Source organism: Polyodon spathula, chromosome 15 (assembly GCF_017654505.1).
Source record: "Polyodon spathula isolate WHYD16114869_AA chromosome 15, ASM1765450v1, whole genome shotgun sequence".
NCBI lineage: Eukaryota > Metazoa > Chordata > Actinopteri > Acipenseriformes > Polyodontidae > Polyodon > Polyodon spathula.
In genome coordinates, this window is record NC_054548.1 from 19,241,824 (window position 1) to 19,255,754 (window position 13,931).

The 13,931-nt window shown below is 41.8% G+C and overlaps 1 protein-coding gene across 2 annotated transcripts; it reads left to right on the top strand.

The window, feature by feature from the left end:
• The first annotated feature begins 3,686 nt into the window (after positions 1-3,686).
• On the top strand, positions 3,687-13,845 carry LOC121328015 (probable bifunctional dTTP/UTP pyrophosphatase/methyltransferase protein). Of its 2 annotated transcripts, none has more exons than XM_041272439.1 (14): positions 3,687-4,073; positions 5,530-5,632; positions 5,814-5,945; positions 6,439-6,486; positions 6,679-6,743; positions 6,940-7,004; positions 7,823-7,931; positions 8,741-9,146; positions 9,763-9,937; positions 10,928-11,112; positions 11,593-11,725; positions 11,861-12,004; positions 12,184-12,306; positions 12,536-13,202. In XM_041272439.1, the coding sequence occupies exons 2-14, from the start codon at positions 5,540-5,542 to the stop codon at positions 12,604-12,606; spliced, it is 1,749 nt and encodes a 582-aa protein (XP_041128373.1). In that variant the 5' UTR covers positions 3,687-4,073; positions 5,530-5,539; the 3' UTR covers positions 12,607-13,202. The 2 variants fall into 2 exon arrangements, with proteins under 2 accessions (XP_041128373.1, XP_041128372.1); XM_041272438.1 differs by lacking the exon at positions 12,536-13,202 and adding an exon at positions 13,238-13,845 and having other exon boundaries at positions 3,694-4,073.
• Positions 13,846-13,931: the final 86 nt, after the last annotated feature.

Sequence of the window (13,931 nt, forward strand, 5' to 3'; positions counted from 1 at the left end):
AATAGGGGAGTTAGGTTAGGCATGAGGGAGGTCGCTGGCGGCAGTGGTGGCTGCTCACCGGCATTTGTGGCTGACGCAAGCCAAGGTCATGGAGACCGAGAAGGTAGCACTGGTGGATGCCCCCATTACACCAGGGCAGACTTTCGGGGCGGCCATTGATGTGAGCCTTGAGAGGTCCCAAAAGGCCACAGAGGTTGCCTCAAAGTTCACGCGCCTTCCGGCTTACAATCAACACCCAAGGTAGCATGCACAGCCTGCTGGCGTAAAAGGGTCTGAACACCGCCCTCCACCCCAGAGTAGACAAGCAGGCAGAAGCAGAGGCAGGGCCAGTGGCAGAGGACCACCGCAGGCCAGGGGTAACCGGTTCCCTGGCTGAAGACCGAGGCTGGCGCCTAAGAAAGACCCGCCCCTCCCAAGCCCAAGGGAGCCCGCCCCTAAGGTGCCCCAGCTGCCACCAAACCCCCCCACAACTGGACTGACCAAAGGCAACGACCCATGGCAAGACTGCACCCAGGAGTCCTATCGACTATGAGACACAGATACGCTCTACAATTCTGCATAGGTCCGCCACCCTTCAAGGGTGTGCTCCTCACCGCTGTCGAACCAGCGAGGGCGATACTCCTTCAACAGGAGATCGCCAGTCTTCAAAGGAAGAACGCTGTACGCTTGGTAAGTCCAAGCGATGCCCTCAGCAGTTTTTACTCCAGGTACTTCCTGGTGCCCAAAAGGGACGGCGGTTTCAGACCTATTATGGACCTCAGGGTCCTCAACTTGTTTCTCAAACAGAGGAAGTTCAACATGTTGACAGCACAGCGTATCCTCCAGTCCGTCCAACCGGACGACTGGTTCACATCGATCGACCTGCAAGATCTATTTCTTTTTCTATTTCACATCTATTTTCACATCCCGATAAGTCCTGCGCAAAGAAAATATCTGCGCTTCACCTTTCAAGGCAACACGTCCGAATTCTGCGTGCTGCCATTTGATGCCATGGATGCAGCACTGACTCCATTCAGGCTGCGGGGTATTTGGATCCTAAACTATATGGACAATTGGTTGGTTTGCACGCAGTCAAAAAGCACATGCAGAGGCGCACACAAAACAGGTCATAGATCATGTGGTGAAGTTAGGGCTCTCAATACATCAACAGAAGAGCAACTTCACACCGTCTATCGACAGTGTTCTTAGGGATGAAACTGAACTCTGTGAGCATGCTTGCCTCACTGTCGAAAGACAAGATTCGGTCGTTGGAGACCACACTCTCCCTATTCCCTATTCAGAGATAACACTCTCCTACATGTCAAACTGTATCAAAGGTTGTTTCTTCCGCTGGGGCTGCTGAGAATGCACCTGCTTCAAGCCAGGGTGAATACACTCAAGGTGCACCCAGTCTGAGATCAGTACCGGCTTGTACGAGTGTCCAGACAATGCCGGAAGACACTGGAGTGGTGGCTCCATCCCAGCAATCTGCACGTCGGATCTCCCCTCGGATCCCCTCACAGAAGGGAAGTGATTACTACAGGCACCTCTAGTCTGGGCTGGGGAGCGGTCTGGAACAGGAGAGGAATAAGAGGTCAGTGGAAGGGACATTGGCAGCAAGCACACATAAATGCGCATGAGCTGCAACCAGTGAGCCTGGCGTTATCACATTTTCGCCAGCAATTAGCGCACAAACGTGCTGGTCCGGATGGACGACACTACAGTGGTAGCCTGTATAAATCACCAAGGTGCTCTGCACTCACCGTGCCTTAACCACACAGCGCACAGACTCCTGTCCTGGATGCACAGAAACTTGCGTTCCATCAGGGCAGTTCACCTCCCCGGTGTGGACAACAAGGCAGCAGACCTCCTGTCCAGAGTACCTCCAGACAGCTCAGAGTGCAGGCTGCATCCTCAAGTGGTGAAACAGATTTGGGAGAGGTTTCGACCGGCACGAGTCGACCTCTTTGCCACGGCCAAGTCCACTCATTTCCCCCTTATGGTTCTCCATGGAGAGACGGGGGCCCCCTGGGAGTAGATGCGCTAGCTCACCCCTGGCCACAGGGGCTCTTGTATGTTTTCCTTCTGCTACCATTAATACCCCTGACACTAGAGAGGATCAGGATGGAGAGAGCACAGGTTCTGCTGGTTGCACCCAGATGGCCGAGGCGCCCCTGGTTTGCTCTCCTCTCCGACATGTTGTCGGATCAGCCATGGCAGCTCCCTCTGCGCAAGGACCCCCCTGAGCCAAGCGGAGGGGTTATTATGGCACCCGAACCCAGCCCAGCTCCAACTCTGGGTCTGGCTGTTGAATGGAGCCGTCTATTCAGACGAGGTTTGCCAGATGCAGTACTAGAAACACTACAGTCTGCTAGGGCGCCGGGCAGTAGAGCCCAGTACTCATATAAATGGAACGTTTTCCAAGACTGGTGCCTTGCCAAAGATCACGATCCGATGACTTGCCCGATTGAGATGATATTAACCTTCTTACAACACCTGTTTGATGCAGGAAAATCAGCGTCCACTTTGAAGGTATACCTGGCAGCAATATCAGTGTGCCATGACAAAATTGACTTGTGTCCCCTGGGGCACATTACCTGGCAGTGCAATTTCTTCAAGGGGCTCACAGGCTTTGTCCTCCCATGAAAAGTATGGTCCCCAAGTGGGATCTAGAACTGGTACTGCGGGCCCTTATGGGTCCCCCATTTGAGCCCATGGCTTCAGCAGAACTGCGCCCTGTTTCATTAAAAGTGGCATTTTTAATAGCCTTTACGTCAGCCAGACGAGTAAGTGATGCACTGTCCCTCAATGATACATGTATGGCTTTCACTGGAAGTGACTCGTGGGTAACATTAAGAACAAATCCATCCTTTTTGCCAAAGGTGGTATCCTCATTCCATATTAACCAATCAGTGGTTTTGGAAACTTTCAAACCTCCCCCGCACGAGTCAGAGGAGGGCCGTAGACAACATACGCTGTGCCCAGTTCGGGCTCTGCACTGTTATTTGGATAGGACAGCGTTCTGGAGAAAGTCCAACCAGCTGTTTGTCTGCTGTGGGTCCCGCTCTAGAGGTCAGGCCCTATCGAAGCAATGTCTAGTGCACTGAGTGACAGATGCGATACGCTTGGCGTATGAACAGATGGACTCTCCATTACCGGGGGACATTACGGCCCATTCTACCAGGGGCCAGGCAACTTCGTGGGCTTTCCTTCACGACGTCTCCTTAGATGAGTTATGTAATGCTGCTACATGGACAGGTAGTCAGACATGTGTGTGTTTTTACTGCCTTGATGTGACAAACTGAACGAGACCCTCTCTGGGCTCTAGAGTTTTGCAGGCAGCATGCCCTTAGACGTCATGTGGGCTCTGTTGCTATCGCCGTGGGGCTGTACTATCGGTAAACTGGAACCACGACAGCTTTGGTACAGCTTTCCCATTCGGTAATGGTTGTCATTCCACTTGAAAGGGAACGTTAGGTTATTACCTAACCTTGGTTCCCTGAAAACAGAATGACAACCATTAACCTTTGAGGTCATGTCCCCAGCTGACCTCTGTTTTCGAAAGAAAATGGCGATGTGCTACTGTGAGGACGTCCCTCTGCTGTTTTTAGCTAGGGTTATCCAAACATGATGCTGTATTGTCTGTATGTTCATCTGACTGGATGCTTCGCTGAGAGTATTTGTTTTCTTTTTAATTTGCTTTTTGATTCGAAATATGCATTCTGTATTTAAATAACACGTTTGATATTATTTATGGCGATATTTGCGTCGGGTATGAAACAAAATTAAAAGGTCTTGGGTCGCGTCGGGTTTTATTTTTATACCCGAGTTGACCTTTAGTTATTACTGTATTGTACAGTTTGTGATGAACCGGGCGGGACAATAGGAGCCTGGGGTGGAGCCTGGTGGCGCCACCGCGTTCACCACACAGTCTTCTGCAGCAGATTGGTGCAACAGAAAGCAAGCGCAAATACTCCTTCCTCCTCGTAGTCCGTATAAACTAAACTGGGGCTCTTGTTTGTTGCAGGGAAATCGCGTGGTTCGAGGCCGATCGGGTGTCGTTACAAGAGTTCATTCAACAATTTGAAATAAAAGTACGCCAGTTTCGATATTTTTTTTATGATACTACTACGTATTTTGTCATGGTTTCCATGTGCAGAATTATTTGTTTGTGTGTTGAACTAACTACTGTGTCAGGTTGCCACTGTTGCTCCCAAACTAATTCTGGTTCTCTATGTCGATTTTTTTGTGGTGGTTGTTCCGAATGTGCTCTGCTGATAATCCCAGCAGCTGCCGCTGATTTCGTGGTACGTGGTGACGATTACTGGGAATTGGAACACAGTTTTACTTTATTATTCTTCATTGTCAGCACCTATTGCTCTAACGGTACAACAGGCCAGATACTAAATGAAACACAACATGAGAGGGGCACGTACACAGTGAATGGAATTACAATCGGAGAGGCGGTGTGTGTGAAGAATAATAATGATTAGTTGCGGAGTCAGCTAGTGTCATGAATAACACAGCCACTGTTATAGCTGTTATAGCTATAGCACAGAGGGCATTGCCAGGTGTTACGGACCAGGATACCGGATAATGTCCGGTGTGTAGGGTCTTTTTCCTTTTATACTTCAATGTTACAGCACAATTAATCATGATTTGTATTTATTTCTACTGCATTTGTTTTCCTTTTTATGTATCCTTCCACATAAATACTCTAAAATGAACGTTCTACAAAATATAGTCCTCCGTTAGAACATCATTGCCTGTGAGCTTCTCTAAAAATGAGTGTACAAAATAGTATTTTTAAAACACGTTTGGCATTATGTTACATTATCGACAGTATTGTATACTGTTTGGTCAGATTGTACTTGTATGCCTCCCTTGAGACTGCCCCCTATAGCAATATAGAAAAGTATTTTAGGTCGGTTTGAATCAGCCATTTTATTATAATAAATTATTAATGTGCCAGCAATGTGAACCATCAGGGTCCTGCTGTGTCTGCCCTTAGCTGATCAGACTTATTATAGTACAGACCAGAAATTAATCTCACCAGAGTCTGTTGTTCTTTTAATTGATTTTCCTGTTGAAGGAGGTCCAGGCAACTGTAAAGGGAAAACAGGTGACCTTAACAACTTCACAGCATATTTAGCTTGGGGTTGATGCTTACGTTACTGGGACATGTTGGTTTTATTAAAATATATATTTAAAAAAAAAAAGTTCTGTATTGCCATGCAATACTGTAGATACAGCTCATAGATTCGCTGCAAATAATTTACATAGAAACCAGTTTGCTGTTTCATCAATCAATTGCTGTCTAGATGCATGTAAACCTTGCTAAATTTATGAATTCTACAAAACACCGTTAATAAGTGTACAAAAACCGTGCCTTTTTTAAGGACAAAGAGCACCAGAGATACATTTTACAGTTGTGTTATATAAAGATTTCCTTTGGCAAATCTCTACACACTGTGTCTTGGGATAATAAACATATAACATGATGCCGATTCAGAGGATATAAAGCATTCCGTTAAATATCTCCTTTTATAGAGCTGTCGAGATGGTGCTGAACCCGGTGATAACCAAACTAGCTGGAAGGCTGGTAGTCCTGGCAAGTGCTTCTCCAAGGAGACAGGAGATTCTTACCAATGTGGTGAGTGCGCTTTGTAAAGTTTAGCGCTTGTAATGGGGTTCCCATAAGTCTGTTTGCTGTGGATTCCTGCAGTAAGCCTCAATGCTATAGTTGTTAATTGATAGTGTTTTTATTCTATGGTGTGTGCACTAAACCCCCAGGGCTGTGACATGTCTGATGTTCATCTCTCTTCATGTCCCAGGGACTACGCTTTGAAGTGATTCCTTCCTGGTTTAAGGAGACCCTGGACAAGTCCTCTTTTGCAGCTCCGCATTTATATGCAGTAGAGACTGCCAAGCAGAAGGCTCTGGAGGTGGCAAGAAGAATGCAGTTCGTAAGTTGCAAGGGGAATGAACAATTAATTTGTGTTTGAATTATTAGTCAATGAATGGTAAAAGGCCTGGTCTTAGTAATGCTTTAACCGTGTGCTGACACCTGTTTAACTTCATTTACCCCAGTCTTGATTAATTAGTTTGACGCAACCATTATCACGATGGCTTCAAAATATTTGAATGGATTTCCGTTTTAGCTAGTGATTTACACTCGTAAATTATTTGCTTTACATCAGTTACTTTTTTCGTGTATATGCATTATATAAAGCTTTTGAGAGTGCAAATTTCTAATACAGTTAATAACACATTGTGTTATGTTATAAAGATCAAAACTTGATGCCAAACTTAAACTAACAAATGCTGTTCGTTTCAGGGCTTCCTAATTGTAGTAAACCAAAAAACGTTCTTGCCTTCTGGTACACTTTGAAAACAACCTGCTGTGCGTGGTGTATAGTTAGTTATTGACTGTTTTTTGTTAATCTCTATTTTTTTCAGAAACATCTCAAAACACCAGACATTGTGATAGGAGCAGATACTATAGTGGTAAGGTATTTCTACATTCAGTTTTCACACATTCTTGAGTATCCACTTCCACCAAAACAAATTGTGGTACATCAAGTTTGAGGTTTGAAATTCTAAGTGTCCAAATGTGCCTCTGGTTGAAATAAATCTGTGAAATGTACCGTAATGTAAAAGTATAGCTTCTAATGCTTATTTCTCTTTTTGATATTTGAGACTATAGAAGGAGACATTCTTGAAAAACCAGCTGATAAACAAGATGCTTACAGGATGCTCTCCAGGTCTGTTTCCTTTGTCCAAAAAGATAAATAAAAAGACAGAATTGAATTGTAAAATGAATTCTTGTGTGAGATATCTGGGAAAGATCTATGTTTAATTAAGCCTAGTTTGTGTAACACCAATACTGTTTACTCAGTAGATGGTGTAAAAGATACTGCTGTGTGGTACATTAATATGTATTGCGTTATCTTCTTTTAGGCTGAGTGGAAAAGAGCACAGCGTGTTTACAGGGGTTGCAATAGTTCACTGCAACAGCGAGACTGGTAAGTGCAGATATTTTAAGTTTAATACAGGATGTTACACTTATTCTAAGATAATCTAGAGTGTAGCTCTAAAAATATGTGGTTTAAATGTTTTCTAAAATCTGCTTTCACATGTTTTAACTAAGATATCAAACCTGTCTATCATGCTAACATTTCTGGTAAATTTCCGTAGAGGTTGTATGTGATAGAGATGTGAAATGATGACAAACCCAGAGGGGCACGTTGCACAGAAAGTACTCACTCAAGAACATCATGCCTGTAGGGCTGCCTGGCACATCCTTCTGCACAAGCCTGCCCCAGAGGTCCAGCAGGCTATCTGGAGAGTGACTGGCCTGCCCACTCGCATGCAGCAGCCATGCTGCTGTGCAGAGATGCAAGGGCCATAGGACACCTTAACTTATCTTCTGACTTGTTACTTAACAACCTCTGCTAACCTTTCACATACAATCTAATGATTGTTTAGTTATTTACAAGTTATGGATTTGTAGAGCTAACCATGCATATGTTAATTCTTTAATAATTAATTTTTTTCAGGCTTCTAAACATATGCAAACTGACACAACAATGCTACCTGTCTTGGACTGCTAGAACTGTACATTACACAGAACAGAGAACGTGTGTGTTCTTTCAACCTGAAAAAAAAAAAATATTGCTTGCAAATTACATATTCTCGAGATTACAATTTAGCGGCTGACCCTGTTCAAACAAACTAGATTTCAGATTCAGTGCTCAATGCAGACTACAGCATGCAGAATACATTATACAGCTGTTTTGTGTCTGTTTTAATATTTTGGATTGTGTGTTTTATTTTTTCACAGACAGTCAAATGGAGTATGAGGTTTTTGATTTTTATGAAGAAACAAAAGTAAAGTTTGCGGACCTATCAGAGGACCTACTGTGGGAATATATTCACAGCGGTGAACCAATGTAAGTGTCCCAAAGAAAGAAAGAAAAAACCTGTATACATCACATACAATGTGCATTTTTACATGTGCGGCCTATTTTAGCATCTGTTATATGTACTATTATGTAATGTTTTCGCAAATCTTTTAATGTAGTGATTGTTGTTAAAATGCTTGCCAATATCATTTTAGAACAATAGGTGGCATCAAAGTGCAGAGATGAAGCTTAGGGAAGTTTGCATACAATCGACCCAGAGAGCAAAAGCTTATTTCAGAAGCTGGCACCAGGCAATCGTCTCGATAGTGGTAATGCTGACCTCCAGATACAGGTTAAACTGTACAGGGATGCATAACAGTGGTCCAGTATGTAAGCCTGTGCTTAAGTGTTTATGACATACTTTAGAGTTTGACATATATCGGTGCTGTCACACTTACATTTGTACATGTGAATGTAGGTCATGGTGATCTGCTTTTATTATGCTAACAGCTCAAACTTTATATGTATAGCATAGTGGGGGGCACATGTTACCATAAATCTGGTTTAATTAGGAAAATATAAACAAAGTAAAGGAAAATAGCATTATGGACTTCATGGAAATAGAATTATAACTTCATGGAACTAGTCTTGTATAGTTCTTGTTTGTAGCATGCATGAAACAGGCATAATAGTTAATTTTCTAAGAATCTTAAAATGATTGCCAATGAATTGCAATTGTGATGACATATGGTAAATAAAAATGATCTTGAAATGTTTATTTTGATGTCCTGCAGAATTTTTAGATTCATTTTTTTTTTGTAATAATCTGTTGCCGTCTTCTCTTGTTTATTTTAAAGGGATAAAGCCGGTGGGTATGGTATTCAGGCTTTAGGAGGAATGCTGGTTGAATGTGTCCATGGAGACTTTCTTAATGTTGTGGGATTCCCCCTGAATCATTTCTGCAAGAAACTGGCAGAGATCTACAACCCCCCACCCAAAAGTGAGATCCGGCACACAAAGTATGAGTCTATACCAAACATGGAAACGTTCGATAACCCTGGTGACCTGGAGAGTGGACTGGAGAGGCACACGGAGAATGGAAAGACAATCAGGATAGGCAACCAACCGGGTGACCAAGACAACAGGAGTATTTCACACCACTGTGCTGCAGTGTCAGTGGAGGCTCCGGGTTCAACGGCTAAAGGGCCTGTGGGATTTCCTCCCAACATTGCAGATCTTTTGGATGGCTTTAAAGCTTCAAAGGTATTTACTGCTGGTAGTTTTTAACTATGAGTTTACTTTTCTTGTGAAGGGAAAAGGATGTTGGGTAAAGGTCTTAGACTGTGGGGATACTTTCCAAGTACAATCCTGACAGGTAGTAAGATATATGTTGCACCCCCTTAAATACACTGAACTGGGATTTGACCCAGTTACTGTAACATTGCAACCGTAAAGTCAAAAACTGCTTGTGGGAGGACTTACCCTTTTTAGTTTTTTGTATTTTTTTTTTCTTTCAACTCTTCTTCTTATCCATAAAACTTCTAAGGTAAAACTATAAGAAACTTTTAACTCCTGTTTTTTAAAAGAGGTAAAACACCTATTAATTTTACAAAATTAGAACCAAACAACCAAGTTATATATTTCAAGTTCCCTTAAGCACTCTCACGGTGTTTGTTTGGCGTCTCAATTTGTAACATTAACTTGACGTTTTTTTTTTTTTCCTAATTAAAGAACAGAGGAAACACTTTGGAAATGTCAAATTGTGCCGCCTTCAGTCAAGGGACCAGGGTTGGAAACAAACACACATACACACAGCATTTTAATTTAATGCAACATTTATTTTTGTAATGAATATGTGAATCTCACATTTGTGTTGCAGACTTTATTTGTGGCATCCAAACTGAAGGTGTTTGACCTGTTAAACTGTCATGGTAGCTTGAATGTTGGGGAAGTTGCAGACAAACTACAGACCTCTGTTGTGGGAACAGAGCGACTCCTTGATGCCTGTGTGGCACTTTGTTTGTTGGAGAAAACCTATCAAGTAGACTCTGTGGGTACGTCCATCATTGTACAGTCCTGTATATTGTATTTATACCAAAAGCATGGAATTCTCTAGCGTGGGACACATTTTTGTTATTCCACTTAAGTGGAATAGCATATTATTATTATTATTATTATTATTATTATTATTATTATTAATAATAATAATAGTTTATTTAGCAGACGCCATTATCCAAGGCGACTTACAGAGACTAGGGTGTGTGAACAATGTAGCAGCTGGTCTCACCCGAAATACAGAGCACATGGAGGTTAAGTGACTTGCTCAGGGTCACACAGTGAGTCGGATTTGAACCAGGGACCTCCACTGGACCACACTGCCTCCGTAAGTGGGATAGCGTACTCGCATCTTACCGGGACTAGTTTCGCATGTGTCTTTGCCTACATTCCAATCCAGTGGTGTACTGTTGAAATTCAGGACGGAGCTGCGTGTCATTAGATGTTTTAAAATATATGAAATAATTTCAGATTTCTATTGTTCTTGATTTTGACCCCGATTTTCATTGAGAATGAGCTTAGTCAAGAAATAATGTCACTGATTTGCCAGTCTGACTTCTCCAAATAGCCTACAGCCCCTTCACTAACATTGGTAAGAGTTAAACCACAGAGAGGCTGCAAAGGTCTGTCTAAAAAGACTGTTGTGAAAAGGTCATAAGCAGGGTTCGAAATGAATCCACATCAAAGTATAGTGTGTTGAAAATGAAAGTGAAGAGTAAAATAATGAATTGATTTAATATCAAATGTTATTGCTATTTATTTTATAAAATATAAACAGAATATTGAAAGATTGTTCATGGTATCTGTTTTTCATTCACGTTAGGATGATGGAGACCTCTGGAGACCCCTAGTGCCTATAAAATGTATTTTGTGTTTTTCGATATACTTTCCAACACTCTGTACTTTTGAGAATGTGAGTGATGAGGTTTTAGATGTAGACATGCACAGCACATTAGGCCTTTTTTTTCTTTCTTTTTTTTTTTTTACAGTGTATACAAATACAGAGCAAGCAGATATGTATCTGGTGTCATCCAGTGAATATTCCCTCCACGGGTATATTATTCACTGTAATGATCACGTCTGGCCACTGTTCACACACCTGGAGCATGCTGTTCAAGAAGGAACTAACCAGAACGAGAGAGCCTTCGGGAGCAAAACAGAGGATCTCTTTCAGGTAACCACGTGCCTAAACAAAAAAAATGGTTTAAAATATATGTATTTTTTTTATAGACAAATTGCTCAACAAATTGTTTTATAACATCTTCTGTATGTGGTTTTAGAGTTTTGTGTATGTTAGAGAACTTGTCCAGTTTAGATTAAACTTGCTAAGAATGTTCTTTAGTGTGTTGTAGCGTTTTGCAAATTGCTTAAATAAATAATTGTAGACATGTATTTCTTTTTTTTTTTTCCCTCATCCACAAAAGCTAAATTTTTGCTACAAAACATTTTTCCTAAAATTCTTTGTTTTCAAGAAATTTCTAGAAATTATACATTTCCATTGGGGTATGTAAACTTTTGACTACAACTGTATATATATATGCAAATATTACAGAGGTCTTGAAAAAATATGTTTATAGGAAACAGCATTGATTTTCCTCTTGTACGTCTTCCTCCTGTCTGATTTTATTCATGAAGTCTCTGCTTTTTGTTTAAGGATGCTTACTGCAACAAAAAAGACGTGAGGCTGCGCTTTATGAACGCCATGCACAGCATTGCCCGAGCGACGGGAAGAGATGTTGCAGCAGTCTTTGACCTCTCTCGGTTTAAAACCGCATGCGATTTGGGAGGTATTCACACACTTCTTAACATTCACTTCAGATTTGGCATTTCTTTCTGACACTTGAGACTGAAGAGCCTCAATTAGAACCCCAATGGATTCCTCTATCTGTCTTACAGGAAGTAACTGATGTTTTTGTCACCAGGGTGCACAGGAGCAATGGCGTATGAGCTTGTGAAAATGTACCCAGATTTAACTATCACAGTCTATGATCTGCCAGCTGTTATAGAAATGAGCAGCCATTTTCGACCTCACAAACAAGATACCCATCGAGTGACGTTCACAGCAGGTAAGCTGACTTCTCACCACAGTATAAAACATTTAAAAACATTTCATGTTTTGACGGCAGGTCAAGCAAACTGAATTTTTTTAATTCGTCTAAGGAATTAGGTTATGAGAAGTACTCACCCCTTCACCAACAAAAGGGTTTTTTTTGGGTTTATTTTGTTATTATTTTTTTCAAAACAGGTGACTTTTTCAAAGATGATCTTCCTAAAGCAGACCTGTATATCCTTTCCAGAATTCTTCATGATTGGTCTGAAGACAAGATTGATGTTTTGTTAAGCAAAATCTCTCGGATCTGTACACCAGGTAAGAACATAGTATCGAATCTAGCATTTAAATAGTGTTAGGTCAGTATGAGACACCAGGATCCAGGGATAAAAACCTGGTGCTTGAAAAGAGTACTTTTCCTCTGTGAAGACAGGAATCTTGTATTTAGATGGCCAGAAGTCGTTTTTTTTTTAGGTTTTTAATTAAAATCAGCAATTGATATTCAGTTAAAAAGTTACATCCTTATTTAATTTTGCTTCATTTGCAGTTTTGAAGTATAAAGCATGGAGTGACCTTTTTTATGAGTTTCATGAAAATGTATCACACACCGGTTGCTAGGGACACTATAGCCCTACGCTGCAACAAGAGTAAGGCCTCCAGAACAATGTGCAGGATTAGAGCAAGAACAGCAGGTTCTGGAAAAATTGTACAGATGTTGATGTTTCCCGACTACAAATTTAAAACGAAAGTGGTTTGTTTGAATAAATTTATTGGACATAATTGATCATTCAAAACAAGAAGCAATGAGTTTCAACAAACTTCTGACATAGAAGCGTAAACAGCGACCTTGGCTGTGGACTGTATCTCCTGCCTGTCATGAACATAACAATTATGTGCATTTCAAAATGGTGACTAAGAACAATACAACAAGCAGAAAACACACTGAGCTCCTGCATGTGTAACAGTGTTCTGTGGTACGCTGCTGTTCTGGATTGTTCCCTGCCGGTAAGCTGACAAGAGGTTAAAAGCTCTAAAAACCACTGTGGTTCTGATGCTTGCTTGTGATGTGTGGGGTCGCCGGTTCACGCCTAGCCTTCAAACTGTTACACATACAGCAGCCAGTTTTTGGGCAGTGAACACTGCTCCATCATCCACGTGTCGTGGAGGGCTTGATGCGTGCTTGCAGGACCATGGGGGACGTTTGACACATGAATCTTTTTCTATCTGTTTCTGTGTTTCACGTGTGTAGGCTGTGGGCTGCTGGTGGCTGAGATTGTTCTAGATGAGCAGCGAAGGAGCCCGGCAAGAGCTCTACTGCAGGCCCTCAGCATGACTGAAGGGAAGCAGAGGAGTGGGTCAGAGTACAGCCAGCTCCTGCAGAAATACAGTTTCACTGAAATACAACTGAAGCACACAGGAAACTTTCTGGACGCAATCCTGTTCGTTAAACAGTAATGTGACTTTCACATGATTCTAACCCAGGATATTTTGCCAGCGTAGTGTCTGGGTCCCGTGCACTTTAATAAAGGAAGGTGCGGTTGCCAATATTAGTGTGTGGTCTTTATTTCGTTCAAACCCCTACAAAGATATTTTTAACTTCCATTGTATCAGAAAGTTGTATGAATGCTGCAGAATTGTATTGCATATTGTAATACAAATGTGCCCATTTTAATTTCAGATATTTGAGTCTGTGCTGTTACAGAATTAACATTACAAATGCCAGGACTGTAGTGAAATGTTCTGAATCCAGTCAAGTCTTTCTTTTATCAAAGCACAATGTAATTTAATATGGACAGTTACACATACAATAATGAACATTAGTTTTGTCTTCCAACGTAATAAAATGATTTAATTTAATGTATGTGGACTTGCTTTATTACCCTCCTGAGAATTCGGCATTCGTCACAAGAATTGAGCACAAGCCAGTATAATGCAATGCTAGT